Source organism: Miniopterus schreibersii (genome assembly GCF_964146895.1).
Source record: "Miniopterus schreibersii genome assembly, chromosome: 3".
Taxonomy (NCBI): domain Eukaryota; kingdom Metazoa; phylum Chordata; class Mammalia; order Chiroptera; family Miniopteridae; genus Miniopterus; species Miniopterus schreibersii.
Window position 1 is genome coordinate 12,893,308 of NC_138103.1, and position 22,673 is coordinate 12,915,980.

The 22,673-nt window shown below is 51.3% G+C and overlaps 2 protein-coding genes across 11 annotated transcripts; one reads left to right on the top strand and one right to left on the bottom strand.

Annotated features, from left to right (window-relative positions):
• Positions 1 to 208: 208 nt before the first annotated feature.
• Positions 209 to 12,824, top strand: DNAAF8 (dynein axonemal assembly factor 8). 2 transcript variants are annotated; one of them, XM_081132966.1, is made up of 10 exons: positions 216 to 398; positions 977 to 1,065; positions 2,260 to 2,439; positions 4,321 to 4,452; positions 5,372 to 5,845; positions 7,609 to 7,726; positions 9,210 to 9,351; positions 10,577 to 10,705; positions 11,184 to 11,270; positions 12,110 to 12,824. In XM_081132966.1, exons 3-10 carry the CDS (start codon positions 2,311 to 2,313, stop codon positions 12,273 to 12,275), a joined length of 1,377 nt encoding a protein of 458 aa, XP_080989092.1. In that variant the 5' UTR covers positions 216 to 398; positions 977 to 1,065; positions 2,260 to 2,310; the 3' UTR covers positions 12,276 to 12,824. The 2 variants fall into 2 exon arrangements, with proteins under 2 accessions (XP_080989091.1, XP_080989092.1); XM_081132965.1 differs by lacking the exon at positions 977 to 1,065 and having other exon boundaries at positions 209 to 398.
• Positions 5,251 to 22,108, bottom strand: ZNF500 (zinc finger protein 500). 9 transcript variants are annotated; one of them, XM_081132972.1, is made up of 6 exons: positions 20,749 to 22,102; positions 18,934 to 19,116; positions 18,643 to 18,781; positions 17,906 to 18,055; positions 15,707 to 16,236; positions 5,251 to 6,892 (listed from the first exon to the last, which is right to left on the bottom strand). In XM_081132972.1, exons 1-2 carry the CDS (start codon positions 20,978 to 20,980, stop codon positions 19,097 to 19,099), a joined length of 252 nt encoding a protein of 83 aa, XP_080989098.1. In that variant the 5' UTR covers positions 20,981 to 22,102; the 3' UTR covers positions 5,251 to 6,892; positions 15,707 to 16,236; positions 17,906 to 18,055; positions 18,643 to 18,781; positions 18,934 to 19,096. The 9 variants fall into 9 exon arrangements, 6 of the variants coding, with proteins under 6 accessions (XP_080989098.1, XP_080989095.1, XP_080989097.1 ...); XM_081132969.1 differs by lacking the exon at positions 5,251 to 6,892 and having other exon boundaries at positions 14,494 to 16,236; positions 18,643 to 18,710; positions 18,934 to 19,088; XM_081132971.1 differs by lacking the exon at positions 5,251 to 6,892 and having other exon boundaries at positions 14,494 to 16,236.
• Between the last annotated feature and the right edge of the window lie 565 nt (positions 22,109 to 22,673).

Here is a 22,673-nt window from a genome sequence, read left to right on the forward strand (position 1 = left end):
GGCGCGGAGCACGCCGGGACGCTCGCGGATCCTCGGAGCTCCAGGGAGCGCGGTGGCGCTAGCCGGTCCCACACCCGGACCTTCCCGTCAGCTCGCCCGGGCTCTCTGTAGGACGCCCGCTGCAGCCAATGAGCAGGGGGAGCGCGCCTGCCCCGCCCCTCCGCCGACCATAGAAACCAATCCTATTGCAAGACAGGCAAGACGCGCCAAGCCCCGAAAGAGGCGCGGGGGGGGAAGCCGTTGGCCGGCCAGTAAAGTAAGGCTCTGCTGAGAGGGTATTCCGGAGGCGGTGGAAGCCTCCGTAGTTGCACTGCCGCCCAAGGGGGCGAAAGCGACCGGAGGGACGCGCTGGAAACAGTATAGCCCTGTCGGGACCGCGCAGGGAGGGGAGGCCGGAGGTGAGGGGCCTCGGGCCTGCCGCAGCTGCAGAGAGAAATGTCGGGAGTTGGACGGGACATGGGGGAGACAGGGGCTGGGAGTGTATGGGAGGACAGACGCCGGGTTTTCCGATTTCCGAGCTTTATTTAGCCTTTAAAAGCGTGACCAGGAGACGGTTGGCGTCTAGTTGTCATAACAACCACCCTCCCCGTAGCTGGGTGGGGGGGCAGGGGCGGGCCTTTGGACTGCAGCCAAGAAACGGACGTGGATTCGGAGTGGATTCGGAGGACACTTGAGCTGCGGGTCTGCGTAGCGTTTGGGTTAAACCTCATCTGCTGGATGAGCCAAGGTCCCCAGCTTGGCCTTCAGGGCTCTTCGCGATCTGGTCCGTTTTTATCTCAAAGTCCAGCAACTGACACCGCCCAGCCGCAAACTTGTTGGGCAGTTTTCACTCCTCTGCGGCACTGATAAGTTCCTCCCGCAGCCTGTTACGCCTTTCCCTTTCCCTGGATTGCCTGGTCCACCTAAAGAACTTATCAGAGTCTCTGGTAGCTCCCTTCACCTACGTGATTCTGCTGTCCTCTGATCTGCCCTGCAGCCAGAGAGCATCCCATGACGTACCTACTGCATGCATCCACACTCTGCAGTTGCCAGTTCTGGGTGCACCAAGCTCCTGTCCCCCCTCCTGTAAGCACTGAAGAAGCAAGAAGCCCCCACTCACGTCTCCTGCTGCTAAACTGATGGGAGCCCTGACGCAGAGTGACAGCCAGCTAGGGCTGGAGCGGGATTCCCACTTTACAGGCCCTGCTGCCTCTCAGGCTGCAAGGATTCTCCAGGCACTGGCTCTGAGATACCATCATCCCACATTCCTAAAGCCCCCTTGACCTTGAAGGTCTGGGCCTTTTCCTTTTAGACTGGGATATAAAAGGTGGGGCTGGTTCGGTGCCTGGATATAAGGGGTTAAATTGAGTGATGACTCAAAAAAAAAAAAAATCTCCTGGGGACTCCAAAATGTCTCTGGTCTATTCCTTAGTAAGGGAGCAGTAAAAAGTAGTAGGGCCCCTCTAATTTTTTAAAAAAACTATATATTGATTTTAGAGAGAGGAAGGGAGAGGGAAAGAGAGAGAAACATCAATGATGAGAGTCAGTCATTGATCTGCTGCCTCCTGCACGCCCCCTACTGGGGATCAAGCCCGCAACCAGGCTATCATCTACATTTTATAGATGTTATATTGTTAGTAAATGGCAAAGATAGAATTCGTATCAAAATTAGAGGGGCTTTGCCGGGCTGGCGTGGCTCAGTGGTTGAGCATCAACCTAGGATCCAGGAGATCCCACTTCAATTTCTGATCAGTGCACATCTGGGGTTGTGGGCTTGATCCCTAGTAGGGGGCGTGCAGGAGGCAGCGGATCAATGACTCTCATCATTGTTGTTTCTCTCCCTCTCCCTCTTCCTCCTATCTCTGCAATCAATAAAGATAGATATATTTTGAAAGTAGGTAATAGTATTTATGTTAGAGATATATAGTTTACATATATCTATATATCATATACATGTATTCTACAAATCATATACCTATGTACATCAGTATATGTCAATACATATATCTATATGTTATCATATAATATCATTATATATATCATATGCATATATCTTCAGGCTCCATACAGCACTGCACACACACACACAGTGCAGGGCACAGTGCCTGGCACTCAGTAACAGGAACCTGCAGAACCAGAAGGGAAATGGGGTAGGAGGTCTGTGAGTTGGTTTTCATCCCCCACAAAGTGGTAGATGCTTTGAAAAGGCAACCCTCTGACCCCCCAAACTCTTGACCCTTGGTCCCTGGATCCTGTCACCTCACCCCACATCCTCCGCAGGGTTCCTGGGATGATGACACACTGAGAAGCTTCCCCTGAGCCCAAGCCCCCATGGCATCCCAAGACAAAGATGTGGGGCCCTCACTGCCCTCTCCCTGGGCCTCCCAGATGGGGCCCTGGGAGGCCATTCTCAAGGCTGTCAGGGAGCAGCTTCCGTCTCTCGACTCGGATTCCTCTTTGGTAAGTAAGCTCCTTCTTCCCATGTTGTCCTAGGCCCTGACTGCTTTTCCTTTCCCATGACAAACGTGATGCTGATGCATGGACAGCTATGGAGCCTATCAGCTCTGAGTTCATCATCAGTTTTTGTTCTCTGAATATATTTATTGGTGCTCAGCATCCTCCTAGGCCTTATCATTGACCTCAAATGACAACTGGAGAATTCCTCCTAGGGCTTTTCACAAGGCACTGACATAGTAGCCACTCTCAGTAGTGATTCTGGCCAAGTCCTGACCCAACAGAGAGTTGAGAAAGCACCTCAGCAGAGGTGGGAAGAAGAGCAGGAGCATCAGCATCAAGCAGACCTGGGTCCCCATGCCCACTCTGTTGCTAACTTACCATGCAATCTGTGGGCAGTTGCCACACCTGAGTCAGCCTCAGTTTCCTTGCTGCAAATTCAGATAGTTATCACTGGTACACATTTGGGATTCTGTTTGTAAAGTGCCTGGCTCAGAGTTAACAGAGTTAACAAAATCATCCTAGCTTTTTTTTTTTTTAATCCTCACCCAAGGATATGTTTATTGATTTTTAGAGAGAGGGGAAGGAGGAGAGAGAGAGAGAGAAACATCGATGTGGGAGAGAAACATCAATTGGCCGTCTCCCATATATGCCCCAAATGGGGACTGAACCGCACGCAACCTAGGTATGTACCCTGACCGGGAACTGAACCGCAGCCTTTTGGTGCATGGGAAGATGCTTCAACCAGCTGAGCCATTCGGGCAGGGCTTTATCCTAGCATTTCTCTCATCCTGGCAGACACCTAGTTTGCTTTATGGAGGACGATGATAAACAGAGAGGTACATCATGAAAGACTTAAGGACTGAGGCTCCACGTTGAAAATTGTTGTAAGGATTAAATAATCTACATTAGAGCACAGTGCTTGGCACATGGTGAATGTATAATACATAGTAATTTTCATATTGATCACATGCATTCAGCAAACATTTAAGGAGCCTACTCATCCTGTTCAAGGAGTAGGAGGCCTTTGTAACATTATACACTGTGGTGGGCCCTGCTTCACCATGATGGTAATTGTGTCTAGTTCCTGTTGACTAAAAGAATGTTGGGTGACAAAAGTGACTCTGAATTTAGGTTTAAATGAGCTGTACCAGCTTCTCCACATAGTGGAAATTAGGCTTGTGCATACATGTGAGACATAACAGTGACCCCATGAACAGAGCGAAGTAGGCGATACACCAGGTAGGAGCTCAACAGTGGATGTCAAACTCACAAGTTGAAGCTGGGTGTTTAGAGAGCAAAGGTTTTAGAAGTAACAAGTCAGATTTGGTTCCTACCTGTGGCACTTGCAAAAACGAACATGACAGCTTCAACCTCAGGGATCTTCTAGTGCACAGCAAGGCTAATAGGGAGTAGATAAATGCCTTTTCACATCTTCAGAATACTCCTGTGAGGTGGGCTGGTGACTATAAGTGCCTCCCCAACGCTGTCTTAGAGGTGACAAACCAAGGCTCCATGTCATTAAATGCTGGTTCAAGGCTTGGGGGAGGGGGAGAGCTGGACTCTGTTCTTTTAGCTACTACTTCAGTGCCCAGTTCATTTCGCACCAGGCATTAACTAAGCACCTGCTCTATGCAGTGTCTTAAGGATGGCAGGTATGTGGAGAACTGGGAGCTCACTCTGGATCTCACCTCCACGAGGTGGTGCTGCTGAGCCCACTTTTCTAAATTGGCCACAGGAACCAACCCAGGGCAAGGCCCTTTAGGAGAGAACTGATAGCCCCTACGGTTGGTTCCCCAGCAGCAGAAAAGGGCAGGGTAAATGGGTGAGGCCCTCTTGGCTCTGCCCTCTGCCCTCTAATCCCAAAGCTCTCTTGTCTGTCCACAGTCAGACTGCGGAGAAGAGGAGCTGTTCATCTACCAGCGAAATCAAACCACCCTGATTCCAGACTTGTCGGAGGAGCTGGCTGAAGACCCTGATGGGACCTGGGTCACTCCAGCCAACAGGTCTCCTCCTGAGGTCTGTGGAATGCAGGCTTCAGAGAGCCACAATGCTGGGAACCTGCTGGCAGAATGGGGTGTGGGAGTGAGTGTCCATGGAGTTCACTGGACTCTAACAGCAGTGGGGTCAAAGAGATTAAAACCCCTGGCCCAACATCTCTGCATACCCAGGCCTTTCGCCAGGTATAACCCAAGGAGTTCAGACATCAAACATTTACCCTCCTTGTGCACAGTACTCTTCCAGGAGCCCACCACACCTTGGACCAGGGGTTTTCTTCATTTCTATGATTACCTCAGCAATTCTTCTAGATGATTTTTTAAAAAAATTGAGATGATAAAATCTGTACCAACTCATGGGGGTGGAACTGTGGACTTGCTCTAGAGTCAAAGGGTCTGGGTTTCATCTTGTGACCCCTTAATAGCTTTGTGGCCTATTCATGGTGGCCAAAGGTGGAAGCAACCCATGTGTCCATCAACAAACAAAATGGATAAACAAAATGCGGTCTAGCTATACAGTAGAATATTATTCAGTCCATGAAAAAGAATAAAGTACTGGCACATGCTACAACGTGATGAACCTTAGAAACACTGAGCTGAGTGAAAGGGCACAAAAGAACAGACAGTGTATAGTTCTACTTCTATGACCTATCTAGAATAGGCAAATTCATAGACACAGAAAGTAGATTCAGGTTTATCGGGCTGGGTGAGGGGAGGTACAGAGTTTGGGTTTGGGGGTGAAAGAGCTTAGGAAATGGATAGTGGTGATGGTTGCACAGCATTTTTATGAATGTACTTAATGCCGCTGAACTTTACATTTAAAAATGGTTAACATGATAAAGTTTATTATATACATATTTACCACAATTAAAAAAACACACAAAACTTCCCTAAAGTATGTTTTTGAGGCTGCTTACTGAGGACATCTGTTTTCTCAATAGCCACCTGTGGTGCCTGTGGAGTTCTCAGCAGAGCCCTGGGGTGAAAGGAATGCAGGGATGAAGGAAGGTAGGGACCCTGGCCAGCCCTTGGAGAACAGTGGTGAGAGAAGCTCTCTTCTTAGGATGCCTAAGGAGACACCCACATGGCAGGAAGGCGACATGTCTTTCAACACCAAAGGATCTCCGAGTCCTCCCTGGGGACCGCAGGGAGAAGCCACCCTCTGTCTCCCAGAAGGAGACCCAGGGATGGACCCAAATGCTGCCTCCTGGGTTCGGGAGGGCTCAGACTCTGCAAACCGGAGAGCCCTCCGAAGGGAGAGAAGGAAGATGATTGAGAGAGACCTACTTCATAAAGTCACCTGGAGTGACCACAGTGAAGTGAAGGAGACACCCCGTGAAGCTGAAGCGACAGGTCCAAGACCAGGAACTCCACTACAGGGGCCCCAGGAAGGCCTGCCAGTGCTCTCCCTCCAGGTATGCAGCTCCTCTGCCCTGAGTGTCCTCAGGGTATGCCCTGTAGTGGTCCCTAGATGCTCCTTCACAGCCAACTTGAGGGCTGGCCCACTATACCTGTTTTAATCTGTGGGCGCTGCTATAACAAAATCCCAAGATCAAGGCACTGGCACATTCCACGTCTGGTGAGGGCCTGCCATCTTCTTGCTTTGTCCTTACTTGGTAGGAGGGGTTGGGGGCTCTTTTATGAGGACACTATTCCATTTATGAGGTTCCCTGCCTCATGACCTAATCACCTCCCAAAGGTACCATCTCCAAACCCCATCACTTTGGGCGTTAGGATTCCAACACGTGAATTTGGGAGAGGCGCCAACATTCAGTCTACAGCAGCTACCTTAGGCCCATGGTCCCTTGTCCACTGGCAGGCAGGCTGTCATACCTGTCTCAGGGGTTGTGCAGTCCTGGCAGACAGACCATCCTCAGGCTGAGTTAACAAGAACAAGGAAGAGTAAGGAGGCACCAGCCTTTTTTTTTCTCTTTTTTTTAAAGTGCTAATTCCAAGCATGTATATATCAAGACACACAACTGCATATTAGAGAACAGACTCTGTCAAAGCATAATTCTCAAAACATTAAAGCTCCCATTCTCATACAAATAGTGAACACCTGTTAGCATTGGATTTAGCTCGTGAATGAGGGACTCAGCAGGATGACAAAACCAGTTCAAAGAGATTATGAGAAACTAGGATTTTGTAAAACGCTGGGGGGAAAATGAATGCCAAGATAAAATTGCTACATTAAGTGCAAATCAGTCAATGTCTTACAGGGCAACAGAACTGATACCTATGGGGCTATCTTCTTTACTGGACAGAAAAGAAAACCATTCCACCTTCTCAGTTTTAAAAGTTGTAAAAGAGCCCTCGCCAGCGTGGGTTCAGTGGTTAGAGAGTCAACCCACTCACCGAAGGGTCACAGGTTCAATTCCCGGTCAAGGGCACGTACCTGGGTTGCAGGTTTGATCCCAGCCCCAGTTGGGGCACATGCAGGAGGCAGCCCTTCCATTCTCTCTCTAAAAAAAATAAAAAGGTTGTAAAACAGGGGTGTCCCTGATTGATTGTGTAAACCAACCTCCCCCTAAAAAGGTAAGCTTAGAAAAACTCCAGCATAACATAGAAAGGTCACGCAATTCTCTTTTTTGCCTTATTTACAAATTTTGGATAATTTTCTTAACAACTTAGAGAAAACTGGCATCAAGGTGTTCATGGAGGTAATTTGCACCAATTCCTTTCTTATCATTCCATTCTTTCTGTTCATCCCTAAACACTTTTATTTTCACTCACCTACAGGGCTTCAAGGAGCAGCAAGGTCTTGCATAAGAAACATTAATTCCAGATTAATTTCCCTCCTCCAATCACACCCACTCTGCCCCACAGCATTATTTTTCAAGTCCTCCAGTTTTCAGCACCTGCCTAGAACTTAAAAGCAAAACTTTTTAACCTTCCAACATTTTACAACTGTATGAACCTTAAAAGTTTTTTAAAAAGCACAGGGTTTCCTCCAGGTCAAAATATGCCTTTGTGCCAGACACAGAAGTATTTTCCTAAAAGCCATAGGAAAGAGGTGCAGACCCCAGGTGGTTCATTCTGCAACACAGAGTGGATGAATGAGCCCCATCTGCAAATGTGGGCATGCCTCCAAACTGATTCCTACCCCAGGACATCTTATGACAGCTTCCGTTGCCTCCAGTACCCTGCGGCAGCCTTGTAATCACCACTTTAATTTCAGCAACTTGAAGAGTGGGATTTGGATCACATCCTTCAGAGTCTGGCTGGACGAGAAGACGACCGGGGAGATCGAACACCTGGAGCAGTGTGGTGGGCAGCTGATCACCTCCAGAGCAGAGGTCTGACTTTAAACACCAAGTGCATCCCCACAAGCAGCTCCTTCCAGGTCTGACTTTAAACACCAAGTGCATCCCCACAAGCAGCTCCTTCCAGGTCTGACTTTAAACACCAAGTGCATCCCCACAAGCAGCTCCTTCCAGGTCTGACTTTAAACACCAAGTGCATCCCCACAAGCAGCTCCTTCCAGGGCCTCTCAATAAATAGGTCCGTTTGTCTGGGCATAGTCAGCGCTGCAGCCCACCATGTCCTCTCTGCTGCTCAGCCCTCACCATCTTGAACATTCAGGTGCCAGTCCTTGAAAGATTTCATTCACTAACTCATTCGCTCATTCATTCACTATATGTGTGACTGCCTGCTATGTGCCAGGCATGGACCAGGCCCTGGGGATACAAGACATAGTCCCTGCCCTTGACCCTCACCTTTTTCTCCTACCCACCTCCTCAAGCCTCCCTCTCTTTCTTTCTGGGAGGAAGGTAATCCTGCCTTTTGCACTTCTTCAGCCAGCTTCTAAACACAATCCTGCTTCTACTGCCTCCCTGTTTACAAAAGAAAGCCAGGGATGTGATTACAGTCAGCACACTTATAGCCTTGCTCTGGGCAATTTTGTAAATAAAACAAAAACCCCCTCTTCTCTAGGCATGGCCGGAAAAGGTGAGTAGGGGCAGGTCTGAGGCACAGGACATTCTGTTAGGCCTCCAGTTCCAGAGTGAAGGCCCCTCTGGGGCTGATAGCCCCTGTGCTGTTTTTAAGAGGGTTTTATTTCTAATTTAACCCCTGATAGCAGGATGTGGTGAAACCTACCCTCCTATAAGGTGGGGTGAGGGTGGGGCTGTAATGGTACCCCTTTTTTGAGGGCAGTGTGGCAGAATCTGTTTTCTATTTAAAAGGCATATAAGCCTTTGGTCAAGCTATTCCACTTCTAAAGTCTATCCTCACACATATTCACCCAGGTGGGTAAAGATGTGTATTTAAGGATGTCCATGTCTGTTGCAGTGTTGTGCACAGTTGTGAAAAATTGAAAGTGACCCATATTTAGTATCAGTACTCAATAGGAGTCTAGCTAAATCAGTTAAACCACAGAACAGCTCAGTGGGGGAATCTGTGTACACTAACGCTGAAAGATGTAATATATTCAGTAAAAAATATATACAGAGGATGATCCCATTGCTATTTTCAAAAAAAGTCAACACAAATTACTGTTAATTATGGTTCCCTCTGACAAGTGGGACTAGGGAGTGAGGGAATGAGACGAAGTGTTAATAAGAAATCACCCCCATGAAGGGCTTAATACAACTCCCTGCTCCCAAAAATACCGCTCCCCCAGCCCTGAGCAGAGGTGGGGTACCAAAGGGGCGGAGTGGGGCCTCCAGGGCCCCCTCACTTCTCCATGTACAAGCTGGAAGTTCATCCATATGAGGGGTCAGGCCATTGTAAGTCAGTGACCAAGTCTCCACTAGGCAGCTTCCCTTGCTCTCCCATCAGATCATGCTGAGCCCAGTGCCCAGGACAGGCTCATGGAACAGCTCACCCTCCTGTGTGCCAAGCAGTCTGGAGCCTCTTCCTCTGCCTGGAAGGTGCCTGCTGACATGCCCCAGGACAATGAGCAGCTGGAGGCCAGGAACAGGTGGGACTTCTTGACAGCCATGGCCCTGTCCTCTTTAGAACTCGCCCCAGCTTTGCAGCCTACTGTGGGTGGGGCACTTGATATGTATTTCTCATTTCATCTCAAGAATCTGATCAGGTAGGTGCTACTATTATCTCCACTTTATAGATGGGGAAACTGAGGCTCAGAGAGGTTGACTTACCCAGGTCATATGTGGCAGAGCTAGGACTCAAGCCCCAATTCTTTCCTCCTTCCCATGAGAACCTTTCCTTTACCACCCACATGGCCTCCCAAGGGCATAGGGCCCTGGTCTTCTGGCCACTGTTAATTAGGTCAGCCCTGGGCATCTGACCCCAGGCAGGCCAATCAGAGCCTTTCCTTGGGAATTTCCACCCTGGTATCTCTGGGTAGAGGTGGGAGGGAGGAGAAAGGCCATCTGTGGTGAGAAACACTGAAGCCGGAGGGATGGAGGGGAGGAGCAGAGGTGGGGACAGGGCCCAGCTGCATCCCTTCCCATCCCACACTTTGGTTGTTCCACTTTTTTAGGAATCTGAGAGTCAATGATTCCCTTTTCACTTGAGTTAGTTGGAATGGCTCCTGTCCCTGGTAACCCAAAGTGTCCAACAGAAATGCCTAGACCTGCACTGCTCAATCATAGCCACTGGCCACGTGTGGTTACTAAACCCTTGCAATATGGCCAATGCAACTGAGGAACTGATTTTTTTTTTTTTTTTAAAATATATCTTTATTGATTTCAGAGAGAGGAAGGGAGAGGGAGAGAGAAACATCAATGATGAGAGTGAATCATTGATCGGCTGCCTCCTGCACACCCCCGATAGGGATTGAGCCCACAACCCCGGGCATCCAGCCCTGACTGGGAATCCAACCATGATCTCCTGGCTCCTAGGTCAATGCTCAACTGCTGAGCCACGCCCGGTGGGGCGAGGAACTGAATTTTTAATTTTATTAACTTAATTTTAGTTAGCCTAAGTGTCAATTGTGACAAGTGGTTACCATGATGGAAAGCACAGATATAGAACATTTTAATCATCATGGAAAGTTCTATTGGATGGTACTGGCCTAAATCTTAAGGGTTGTTCTGAAGAGTAAAAGAGCAAATTCGTTGATAGGCGCACCTCAGAGCTCCACACACAGTGGGTGCCCAGTCAGTGGCAGCCATGAGCCCAGCACAGGTCACACATAATCCCCAAGAAGTAACTCAGCACCCCTGCTCTTCTCATCTCAGATGTGCTTTGACCAAGCCAGGCTTCCAGGCAGAGCTGTGTCAGTGGCAGCTAAGGAGCCCAGTGGAGCCTCCCACCACCTTCATCGACCTGAGGCCCACGGAGCCATCAGACCAAGGGTCATTGGAAAGGTACAGGGAGTGATGACAGCCTTGCTACAAACCCACTGCTTTTCAGAAGCCACACTGGCCTAGAGAGGAACAGGGACTTCAACAGACGGGAAGACTTGGGCATGGGAGAGTCCTGGGAGCACTGCTCACTTGAGCAGTGCTCTTAGCCGGGAACCAAGCCTGGCCAACAGTCCCACTTGGTCCTCAGCAGACCCTCCCAGCAGAGAGGGAGGAAGCAGAGGCAGATAGCAATCTTTTTTGGGTGGAGGTCTAAGAAAATAGTCTAGGTGGAGTACACAGCCCTAGGTTGCTTCCCTTCACCACCTGGCAGGAAGCCCAGTGGCCCTTTGGTTTGGGCTGGCTGGGCTTTGGATGGCCTGCCCATCCTCCTGCCCTGGGTCACCAGGGAGGCCTGGGCACTCCAAGTCTCTGGTAGGAGACCTGCCTGGCCAGGGTGGACTGGAGCATGTCCAGAAAACCCTTGTTTCCTCTGTCCCAGCTCCAGCTCCAGCTCCTCTGACAGTGAAGAGCCAGGGGAAGAGAAGACAGCTGCTCTGAGAGACCAGCAGGGCCCATCGGGCCTACGGTAACCACCACGGGCTTCTGCTGCCTGGGGCTGTTCCCTGTCTGCTTTTTGCACAAGCCCTTGACCTGGCACATTTAACATTTGTGCTTTCAGCGCTATGTGTTGCACCCAAAGAGCTGGCACATGAGGGTGTGGGGGGTCTGGGAGATGGGGAGGGTAGTCTTGGGAACCCACCTGGGACCCAGCATCATCTCAGCCTGCCTGCTGTCCCCAAACATCACCAACACCACCTTAGCCTGATCTTGCGAAGGAATTAATACATTTTCTTTCTGAAAACAGCTCCCCAAATTATTTTGCTCCCGCTTGGTGATGGCAGTGGAAGTGAAGAGAGAGTTATAGGGATGGAGTAAAGCAATGGTTGTTAGCCAGAAATGGGAGGCCTCAGTGAATTAAGATGTGAGATATCAAATTCAGAGAAGGCTCAAGTCTCCTTTGTGGTACGACCACACTGTGGTCATGGGCGAGTTATAATGCTATACTGTGGCAGTGTCCATCATTTTTGGAATGGAAAGGCTTGCAGATCCTACCCTTTGAGAATGTCAGTCTAATGCAGCTTTTCCCATACTGGGGTCCATGATCAGGCATTATAGGAAAAAAGAGGGGAAAACATGGGTTGAGAAAGGTCACACAGGTTTCATCCCAGACATGTTTTAACATGCTGACATGAATTGCAACTCAGCAAGGGTGGGAAGCTGCAATCATTTATTTACATATTGAGAACTGGGGGAAATGCTTCTGGAAGCACTCTGGCTTTTATGTGTGTCCTGTGTCAGTGGCAAAGCATTGGGAGGTTTGGCCTCCACTCGGCATTGCATAAGGTTGCTTCTCTTGTGTTACAGGGACTGTACTGGGAAAAGTCAGCTTCTCCAGCAGCTCAGGGCTTTTCGGAAGGGGATGGTTCAGCCCCAGTTGCCTGCCAGCAAGGGTCCTGGCGACCAGAAGGCTCAGGACCCTGAAGATACAGCTGGATCTGGGACTGGGAGGAAGCAACATGTGATACACTGAGTTCAGGAAGACCCTCGGAAGTCCCAGGGCCCTGGGGGATCCTCTTGGGCCAGGAACAGCCAGGGAGGTCCTGGTGTCTCCTCTGGGCCAACTGGATCTTAGGAGATTAGTGGGATGGTTTGACTCTGTCAACATGCCCAGGCCCTGATGGTCCATCCCTCTACCCTCTCGTTTCCATTAGCAGATGCTTTTGCAGCACAGGGCCTCAGACTGTGGATCTGTCACCTACCCCTCTGTTAAAATTTGGTCATACCATTTTCATGCATTTAGAGCAAAAAGATGCTAACACAAACTTGTATGTACAGTTTGATGACAAATCAACTGCCCCAATCCTCTGAGAGGGCCTGGGAGGAAAGCCATGAAGACAATGGTTTTGTTCTGATCGTGGACCTGTGAGCCTATTCATCTTTGTCCATTTCTGCATTTTTCCCCCTTTAATGTGCATCTATTATTTCCATCAGACAAGGTCTTTTTAAAGCCTATAAAACTTAAGTAAAACATATTTAGAGAATTTCAGGGTGAAAAGAGTCTTGAAAGAGAATTTAGCCCAATTTTCTGGGTCCCTGGATATTTTGTGTACTTAAATTAACATACCACAAACACACTAAATGAACTTTTGATCGGAATTTGATTTTTTCCCCTTTAAAACACAAAGGCACATAGAGGTTCTAAGGTTCTTCCAAACTAAAGGTGGAGTTGGCCTTTAAATACAGAGAGAATGTTTTAACACCTGAAACTGTCCCCATTTCACAAGGTTACCCTTGTGGATAGACAGAGCTGGGGGCCCACAGGAGGCACTCCCGTCTCTCTCACCCTGTTCCTTTGCACTATCATGCACCCCACACCTCATTTTCATAGCCCTTTCATAACTGTTATTAGCCTTGCTGCCTAATAGGCTGAAGCCCTGATCTGTGGCACCTCTGGTCCCTCCCCAACTTGTTTCCAAGACTCTACTTCTCAGTCTTGGCCCACCTCTGTCCTGCCTGCCCCATGATGTAGACTCAGGTGGTACAGCAGGGTCCTTGGCATTTGGGTGCGTGTTCCAGTGTTCAGTTGGGGTCACCACTGGCTGCCATCTGCTGAAGGTGGGAAAGGGTCTCTTCCCATTCAGCCCTGCACCAGGCAAGACAGGCACTGCCGGGCCTCAGCCAGCCACAGGAAGTCAAGATCAGGGCCACAGACTCTATTTGATCTGGCCACAGGGCTCACACCACCAGCCCCCATTCACAACAAAGGGGATTTTCATTAGAAGCCAGATGCCAGAGGGGCTTCCACAAGGCCATAGGAGCCCCAGGGAGGCCTTCCTGCAGAGAATGTGGCCAGGCTGCTGTCACTTGGGGTCCCCAGGCCGTGTCCCACTTGTGGAGGCCCCTCACCCTCAGTCCTGGGCACATAGGACACGGCAGCCTTAGTGTTGCACACTTCTGTGTTGCCGACCTAGCTGTCAAGAACAAAAGCCATCTTTTCCCTTTAGCCCCATCCCCTCATCTCTACCGTTTTAACGCCAGTATGTTCATTCAGGATACTCCACAGTGATAGGAAATAAGCTCTGTTCCGGGGTCAACTCTGAATTATTCTCCGTCAAAGCAAGTCGGAGGGTGAGGCGGTGGGCGCTCAGGCCTGGAGTGGAAGCCTGTTCCGCCGCCTGGACAAGGTTCTTAAAGCTCTCATGGCCTCAGTTTCCCCATCTATGAAAGGAAACTCATGAAAAGTCCCACATCATAGGACTGCATGAGAGAGCATCACGGAACAGGCACTTGACAGGCCCAGTGGTTAGATGGGGAAGAGCACTGCCACCTCCAGCACCAGTCTGGACCCAAGAAGAGAGCCAGGGGATCCTGGCTGCTGGGGGTGGAGGGTTATTGCAACGCTGGACCAGCTAGATCTGGCTGGGTACTACTTGTCTCACGAGAGCCTGGAAGCTGGCCTAGAAGGTAAAAACCATCTTTAACCAGGGGGCCCCATTCTCTGGAGAACACGCAGAACAGAGCACATGGGGCCAGGATGACTGACGTCATTGAGGGAGAAGAGGTCCCATGCCCAGAACCTGGGGTGTAGCAAGGGGAAAATGTATACAGCGCTAGATCGGCAAAACAGAATGGAGCATCAAGAACTGGCATGATGGCCAAAGCCACCCGGCAATGAAGAACGGCCACACTTATAGACGGAATGTTCCAGAACCCAGTGGCTTCAGCAGCTGCCCCGTGACTCCAGAGATGACTAAACTGAACAAGGACTCTATACCTCTTCCCTCAGCCACTCAGGAGACCGTGGATATGAACAAATCAGAGAGGCGTGTCTACCTCAGAAAGACAAAGTAGGGCAACCAAGGCCGGCCTGTGTCCTAGAACATGGCTAGTTGGGGCTGAAGCAGAGGCAGCCGTGGCCCCCTTACCCTAGGAGGAGGCAAAGCCAGTCAAATCCCCAGACTTCCTCACAGGTGGGGGAGGCCAGGAGATGGAGTCTCCAGGAAGTATTCCCACACCAGGCATCCATCCTATAAAACAACTGTGGATCTTTAAAGTAAACCCCAAACTCACCCCATTTCCTTGCCGACACCATTGGAATGTAGAAAAAGCCCCATCGCCTACAGTTTGGAAGTGTGGCAGGGCTGGAGAGGAAGGCTGGGGTATGTAATGCCGCAAGCAACTGCAGCCATTGCAGCTTCCCCCACAGTGGTTAAAGTCTCCCCCAAATTCTAGTCCAACCAGAACTTCAGAATGTAACCTTATTTGGAAATAGGGACATTGCAAATGTAATTAAGATGAGATCATTCTGGGGGTGGTGCTTAAATACAATATTTAATACAACGTATCCTTTGAAGAAGAGAGGACACAGACACAGGGAGAAGGTGTTGTGACAGACTCAGAGACAGGAGTGATGCTGCCACAAGCCCGGCAACATCAAGGTCTGTGGACAACATCAGAAGCAGGAAGAGGCACAGGATTTCTCTATCAGAGCCTCCAGAGGAACTGGTGCTACAGACACCTTGACTTTGGACTTGTGGCCACCTGAACTAACAGAATTCCTGTTGTTGTAAGCCGGTCAGCTTGTGGTCATTTATACAGCAGCCCTAGGACTCTAATACACCTGCTCTGTGCCTAGCACTCCACCTAAAATGTCCCACTGCTGTGTCCTCACGCCAGGTCCAGGGGAGCAGAATGTTTGTGAAGATGTCTTAAGGTCAGGGCTTCTGATTCCAGGACAGAAATGGCTCTGGCAGCTTCATGAACTATGACTGACTTATGTGCATGGTGGTCAGGCTTTGGCCCCTAGGAACTCCTGGAGCCACGGGGGTCTGAGTGACAGCTGCACCCCGTCAGTGTAGCTGCAAGGGTGCTTCTCCCCACTGTGGGTGTGCTGGTGTTTGTGGAGGTCAGTGCCCCGGTGGAAGCCCTGGCCACAGGCCAGGCATGTGTACAGCCTCTCACCTGTGTGAGTCCTGCGGTGTGCACTGAAGAGCAAGCTGTTGCTGAAGTGCTTCCCACACACACATGTAGGGCCGCTCCCCTGGATGTATCTGGTGGTGGATGACAAGGTTGGAGCTCTGGCTGAAGTGCTTTCCACATTCGGCACACTGGTAGGGCTTCTCACCCTTGTGGACCCGCTGGTGGGTGCTGAAGTTGGAGTGGTCGCTGAAGCCCTTCCCGCACATGGGACACTGGTACGGCCGGCCCTTCCCCGGTGTGCGTGTGCTGGTGCTTGGTCAAGTGGGACGTTTTGCTAAAGCCTTTGCCACATTCGGGGCACATATATGGATCTGCCACTCTGCAGGGCCCCCTCCTTTCCAGAGGCTGCTGGGATTTTGTCAGGCCCCGGATGGAGACTGGCTCATGACCCGAGAATGGGGGGCCAGGTCTCCTGCACTGAGCCGACAGCACTCCATCCCACTCTGTTCTCATCATTCTCATCCGTGTGTCCTCTCTGGTGTCCTCTCCATCCCTAAACTGCATTCCACGGCCTGAGACAGAGAAAGCAGAGTCCCTGAGGAGGAGGGGAGCTTCTGAGAAGAAAGAAGGCAAAGGGTGGGTGGGCATCCCATCTGAGGAAAGTGATGGAGAGCGATGCTCTTCAAATCCCCCCTCAAAACATAGAGCAGGGAGTGTGAGCCAGGCCATGATGTGAGGTGCTAACACCACGGCAACTTGTTTAATCCTCGTAACACCCACAAGGTGGGTACCGTTACTGTCCCATTTTATGGACAAGGAAACTGAGGCACAGGGAGGCTAGGGAACTTACCCAGAGTCACGTAGCTGGTAAGTTAAGAGCCCCAGTAATCTGGCTCTGGAGTCTGGGCTCATAACTTGTAGGACAGGGGTTCTTGCCCAGGGGCAGTGGTGCACCTCAGACAACACTTGACAGTGTCTGGAAACATTTTTGGTTGTTATGTCTTGGGTAGGAGTATTGCACTGGCATCTAGTGGTGGGGTCCAGAGATGCTGGTGTATATTCTCTGGTACACAGATGGCCCACAACAGGAAACAACCCAGCCCTGATGTCAACAGTGCTCAGGGAGAGAGACCCTGCTCTAAGTTGTTTTGGTTGGAATAGGACCCGAAGACCTGAGGTCCCAGATCCTCAGCTTCCCGTTCATGTACTTGGGTACAGCCCGAGGCCCCTTTGCAGATCCAAGTACAAAAGTAGGCACCGTGATGACACACGCACAGAATGAGAGGACCCTAACAGACTCTGGCTCTATCACTCCAGACTGTGTGACTGGACAAATGCTTTACTCTGCTTCCTCATCTGCAGCCTCAGGCACACCCCACCTGGGGACCTTGGAGCATGAGGCATGCTGGGGCCCTGGGGGCAGGAGGCTGGGGAGCAGATATCTTCAGAGCACCCTGGAAAGCTCACAGACCCAATGAGAGACAGAACCTTCTGTCACCCTGAGATATGTCTGCACTAAGACCTTGTCTACCGCAAGGCCCCCTGGCAGGCCCCTCTTGCTCTCCCCTCTTGTCTCCACACTCACTTCCAGAAAGCCAAACCTGGGCTTCAGCTCACACTTACTGAGCCTCAATCCTCACATGAACAATTAAGATGGAACCACCTCCCTGGCCTGTTGTGAGAATTTTTCAAAAGGAACTGAGTCTGGTGGTTCTTCAAAAGGTTCCACACAATCACCACATGACCCAGCAATTCCACCCCAGGTGTAGGCCCAAGAGAGTAGGTGCTGACTGGGTGACACTCTGGGGCTCTCTGATCTGCCTCACACTCGGCATAGGCTCCTTGCCCTCATTTCTCCCTGGGGAACTAGTTTCACTTTTGCTCCTCCGGGCCGTATGTGATCCAACACTGATCTGGTATGTGTCTCCTTCTCCACTGAGGGGTTTCTGCTGGAGCCCCAAACTTTTCTCAAGGTTACTCTCTCCCTTTGCTTTTCCCTTAGGCAGGGGTCAGCACACTTAGGCCCACAAGGCAGTACCTATCTCTGTAAATAAAGTTTTCTGTTGTTTCTTGGCTGCTTTCATGCCAAGATGGCAGAGACTGTATGGCCCATAAACCTGAACGATTTATTATCTGGCCCTTTACAGAAAAAGTCTGCTGACTCCTCCTCTAAGCCCTTGAGCTTGAACTACACAAACACAATCATCATGGTCTAAACCCCAAAAGAGGACAGGATCTTACCTGGGACTTCCGTTTCCTTCTTGCTGACCCCCTCATCTGAGCTGGCACCACCAGAGACGTCCCTCAGTCTCGAGGCAGCATGAGCTGGGTCCCACAGGCCTTTCCCTCGCACAGGCTGGGTGATCAGACAGGGCCTGGGAGTGAGGAGTCCTGCTTACAGGGAAAGAGAGGATGTGAGTGTGGGCTGGATCAGAACCATGGGACTGCAAGTCCTTTTCCTCGTGAGGGCAAAGGGGCATCAGAAGAATCTATGAAAAAGTGTGATGCTCTAAAAGACAGAGGTGAGCCCGGTCAGTGTTGCTCAGTGGTTGAGCAACAAGAGGTCACTTGTTCGATTCCTGATCAGGGCACATGCCCAGTGGGCTCAATCCCCAGTAGGGGCATGCAGGAGACAGCCAATCTATGTTTCTCTCTTATCCCTCTCCCTTCCTCTCTCTCTAAAAAATCAATAAAAAACATATTAAAAACACACACAAAAAAGACAGAGGTGGAAGGTATTTTGCTTTTGTGCAGACTCTGTTTCCTCTGAGGGAGAGGAAACAAGGGCCAAGGCTTTCATTGGCTCTGGGAGGGAAACCCTGATGCCCTGGATGAAACTCAGATGGCATCTGAGAAAGGGCAAGACCTCCCAGGAGGCAAAGGTCACTCCAGCAGGGAGTGCCTCTGAAACCCACACACCTGGCCATGGGAGAGAAGTGTTTCCATAGGGATGCTGCAGACCCGGAACGCCTGCTCACCTGGGACCAGGCTGAAAGGAAGGACGTGGCCGATGCCGCCATCTCCTGGTGCTAGGAGGCCACTGGGCCTGGGGAAATAGCAAAGTCACCAGCGAAGCCCACACAGCTCACCTGTGGACACAGCAATGAAGGCCAGGACCTGCAATGAAGCCAGGACAGGTCCAGCGATTCCCTTCCTACACTCTGCTCCCCACCAGAAGCCACATGCACAGAGGCCTCAACCTCCTGCCACACTTTCCCCTTCGCCTCCCTCTCCTGCAGGGCTGCTTTCTTTGAGGGGCAGCTACTCACCCCTCTTTGGCCAGAGGTCAGGGTTTCTCTTCGGTCTGTGGCTCAGCTGGGCTGGGGGCGCTGACAGAAGTCCTGAGACCCTTCCTCCAGGGACAACTCCTTTGGCTGGGCCTCTGCCTGGCATTTCAAAGACTGTTCTCCCATCTGGTGGCGCACTGCATTGTCAGAGAGTACCTCTAGCCCCTGCACACAGACAGAAAGCTGCCAACCAGCTCTCAGGTCAGGGGGAGACCCATAGGGTCCCCAATCCCTTGTTGGGCACACCTGGCCATCCTCACCACCAAGGTGGCCTTGTCACTGTGCCCTTGGCCCTCCACATGCCACATACAGCCCTACCTCCAGCAACACTCAAGGAGAAGGAATGTGGGCTGGGAAGAGGTCAGGCTCCCAGCCTGGACACATGGAGGACTGGTCTGCTCCTGAGTGAGGCTCCAGTCTCTTTCTGTCACACCACATTGATGTCATTGTCACACTCTTACCCTTGTTTCCTGGTGCTCCCAACAAATCCTGGACCAGAAGGGCCCTGAATCCAATCTTATTTTGGAAGTTGGCATTACTGCATTTGCTACATTTTAATAAAAAATCATTTACAGGTGCTCTAGGATAATCTAATTCCTAATTCCAGAGAAGGTGAATTGGACGAATTTGAGTCTTGGGACAAGAAACATTCCCCAGGGAACTGCTAAAACAGCTGAGGAACCCCTGTCTCAGGCTCCAACATTCCACATCTCTGATAGGATAGTCCCAGAGGTTCCAGGGTACACAGTGACAGAGGGAAGCCATGCAGGAACCCCCAAAACCAGACTGGAGGGGCTGGGAGGGGATCCTGAGTTATTAGTCACCATGACAGCAGGATTTGCTTATTGCACTCAACTGACATCAACTGATACTGTGGTCAGGTTTTGGGGGGATGTGTCTGCCTGCTGGACACAAGGGAACAGCAGTGTGCGGGCAATGGCATTGCCACAAGAAGAAAGTGACCTGTCAGCATTTGCCAAATATCTAACCTGGGCACCTCACTGAAAAAAGAATTAAAACAGGTGAAATGACTTTTTTTTTTTTCATTTCAAGGAGTTCAGTGACTAAAAGCAGGTTAGAAGGAGGTGGAGTGTGCTCTAGAGTGATGCCACACTGTCTACAGAGATTTCCTCGATGATGGAAGTGTCCTATAGCTACATTGTCCAGTACAGTAGTCATTAGCCACATGTGACGACTGGGCTCTTGAAATGTGGCTGGTATGACTTAGCAACTACATTTTAAATTTTATTAATTTTAATTTAAAAAGTCACACAGGACTGTTAGCTACTATATTGGATAACGCAGCTCTAGAGAGATTGGGGAACATCTGGGGGCACCAATCAGGGCACCCACCAGCTCCTTGTCTTTTGTTCCAGTGTTCTTCCCTTGTTGGGATCTCTTCAACTCCCAAGGCCATGCCTTGGATGGTCTCCAACTTCCCTCCCATCAAAACCTGTGTCTGGCCCATGCTGTGTCAGTAATTACAAACCAATCCCCACAAGCTTAGAAAGGGCTAGTGGAGCTATACATGATTAATAACAGGTGGATGGATACCCGTTGGCCAAGCTTGAGAAACTTTGCAGTTGCCTTCTTCCATTCAAAACATCTGGTTTTCCCAATAGGCCACAGCTGGCCAAGGCTCCAGAGCCCAAGTAATCTCTAAGTGCAGACCTCAGCAGCAGGTCCCTGAGGACCCAGAGCCTATTTCCTCACCTCAGGGCCAGAATGGCCCCCACCTCTCCCTCTGTTTCCTGGGCTCCCGCTGGAGCCCTTCCACAAGGACCAGGGCCTCCTCACCACTCTCCGGCTGCTGCTCCTGCGCCCAGGCCTGGATCTCCCCCGGCAGCACCATCAGGAACTGCTCCAGCACCAGCATCTCCAAGATCTGCTCCTTGGTGCGCAGCTCCGGCCGCAGCCAGCAGCAGCAGAGCTCCCAGGGGCGGCTTACAGCCTCGTGGGGCCGGGCCACCTCCTGGTAGCAGAAGAGCCGAAAGAGCTGGAGGAAGGTCTCAGGGCTCAGGTCTTCCATCTTCAGGGAGGGCTCCTCTTCTCCCAGGGGAAGCCCTCCTCTACCTTCACAATCAGGATTTCATCCTGTTCTAGGGGTGGTGGGGGCTGGAGGCCCTGGGCAGTTGCCATGTTCCCAGTGGGCCTTGCTCCTTCTCAGGCCTCAGGGGTCACATCTATCTCTCCCTATACCTCTGGCCAACCACTGGGATATGTTTTTTCAGGGCTCTGTGGACAGACGGTAACATCATTTGGAGTACACTGGGGCTCGAAAAGTGTCTGCACCCATAAGCCCCTGCTTTGGACCCAGGGCTAACACCCTCACTAGCAAAAACAAAGAGTTGAAATCGCCGTGGCCGGTGTGGCTCGGTTGGGCACGGTCCAGTGCACCCAAAGGTGGCCAGTTGGATTCCCAGTCAGGGCACATGCCCGGGTTGGGGGCTGCTCCTGGGTAGGGGGTGTGCAGAAGGCAGCCCATTAATGTTACACTCTCACATCCATGTCCCTCTCTCTAAAAGTCAATAAAAAATCTTTAAAACAAACAAACAAAACAAAGGGTTGAAATAGACCACCGTATCTCTGCTACTAATTCCTTGGTAGTTCCCGGGCAAACCACTTAACCTCTCTGGGCCTGAGCTTTCTCATTTGGAAAGAAGAGATGGTGATTCCAGCCACACACAGGCTGCTGAGAACTGACCGGGAAGGTTGAGCGCAGTGCCTGGAACCGGTCAGAGCCGGAGAAACGCTGAGTTTTCATTACGTGAGTTGACGCTGTGGAAACCGGGAGGGAGCCAGAGCCCCCTCTGCCCAGGAGAACGAAGACACTGTCTCATCCTGACTCCGGATTTCGGGCTCGGCGGCAGTCCCCTCCATGGGCCTCGACAGGAACCCGCGAGTGGACAGTCACCACGGCGGTCCCTCCATCTCCAGGGTCCTGGGAGGGTCGGGCCTCCTCAGAGGCTGCTCAGTCTCGGAAAGTGAGCGGTGGCCCAGGCCGGAGGGCAAACCAGGGCTCTCAGCGGGATGGCGGTTAGAGTCGGGACCCCGCGTCCCCGAACTCACCCGCTGCGCTGCGGGCCCAGGAATGTCCAGGGCGCGCCCGGGGCCGACGAGCCGGGACGGAGACTAGAACGCGGGCGCCGAGGGCTCGAAGGGCGGACTGGCTTGAGAGGCAGAGAAGCCCCTGCAGAAGGCGGGGCCGGGACGGATCCGTGCAGGCCATTGGCTGACCGAGCTGTCCAGCTTGGGAACGTGCAGCGTGGGCGGGTCCAAGGGAAGCACTGGGCGGGGCGTAACGTAGCCCTGGAACCCGTCGGAGCCCGAGAAACGCCCCCGGCTGTTAAGACCCGTAAGGAGTCTGGATTGGCGGGTCTTTGGGAGGCGTAGAGGGTGACGTAGTCCTCGCACCTTCTGCTGAGACGCTGTCAGGCGTGGGTCCGAGACCACGTGGGCGGGCCCGCGAGGTGCATTGTGGGTAACTAGTCTTTCCCCCCCCCCCCCCCCGCCCCTTCTGCGAGTACTAGCTAGCTCCCCGAGGCTCCCGCCCCCCCCCCCCCCCCCCCCCCCGCCTCCCATACCCGCCCTCCCCTCGCCTGAGAAAGTCCACGGCGGAGGAGACCTTGGAAAGTTCCTTTTTGACTTACATAGCACTTTGTACGCACCAGGCTCTAGGCTAAGGGCTTTCCTGTTCTTAACCCGGCTCATCTTTGCAACAA

Bases quoted from the DNA above. Each gene is read 5' to 3' on its own strand.
- DNAAF8 (XM_081132965.1), top strand. From the start codon at position 2,311: ATGGCATCCCAAGACAAAGATGTGGGGCCCTCACTGCCCTCTCCCTGG. The intron at 2,440-4,320 runs GTAAGTAAGCTC...GTCTGTCCACAG, and splicing joins TCGACTCGGATTCCTCTTTG to TCAGACTGCGGAGAAGAGGA. The intron at 5,846-7,608 runs GTATGCAGCTCC...CTTTAATTTCAG, and splicing joins TGCCAGTGCTCTCCCTCCAG to CAACTTGAAGAGTGGGATTT.
- ZNF500 (XM_081132967.1), bottom strand. From the start codon at position 20,980: ATGGAAGACCTGAGCCCTGAGACCTTCCTCCAGCTCTTTCGGCTCTTC. The intron at 19,051-20,748 runs GTGAGGAGGCCC...TTGAAATGCCAG, and splicing joins GGAGCAGCAGCCGGAGAGTG to GCAGAGGCCCAGCCAAAGGA. The intron at 18,754-18,933 runs GTGAGTAGCTGC...CTGTGTCCACAG, and splicing joins TGACCTCTGGCCAAAGAGGG to GTGAGCTGTGTGGGCTTCGC.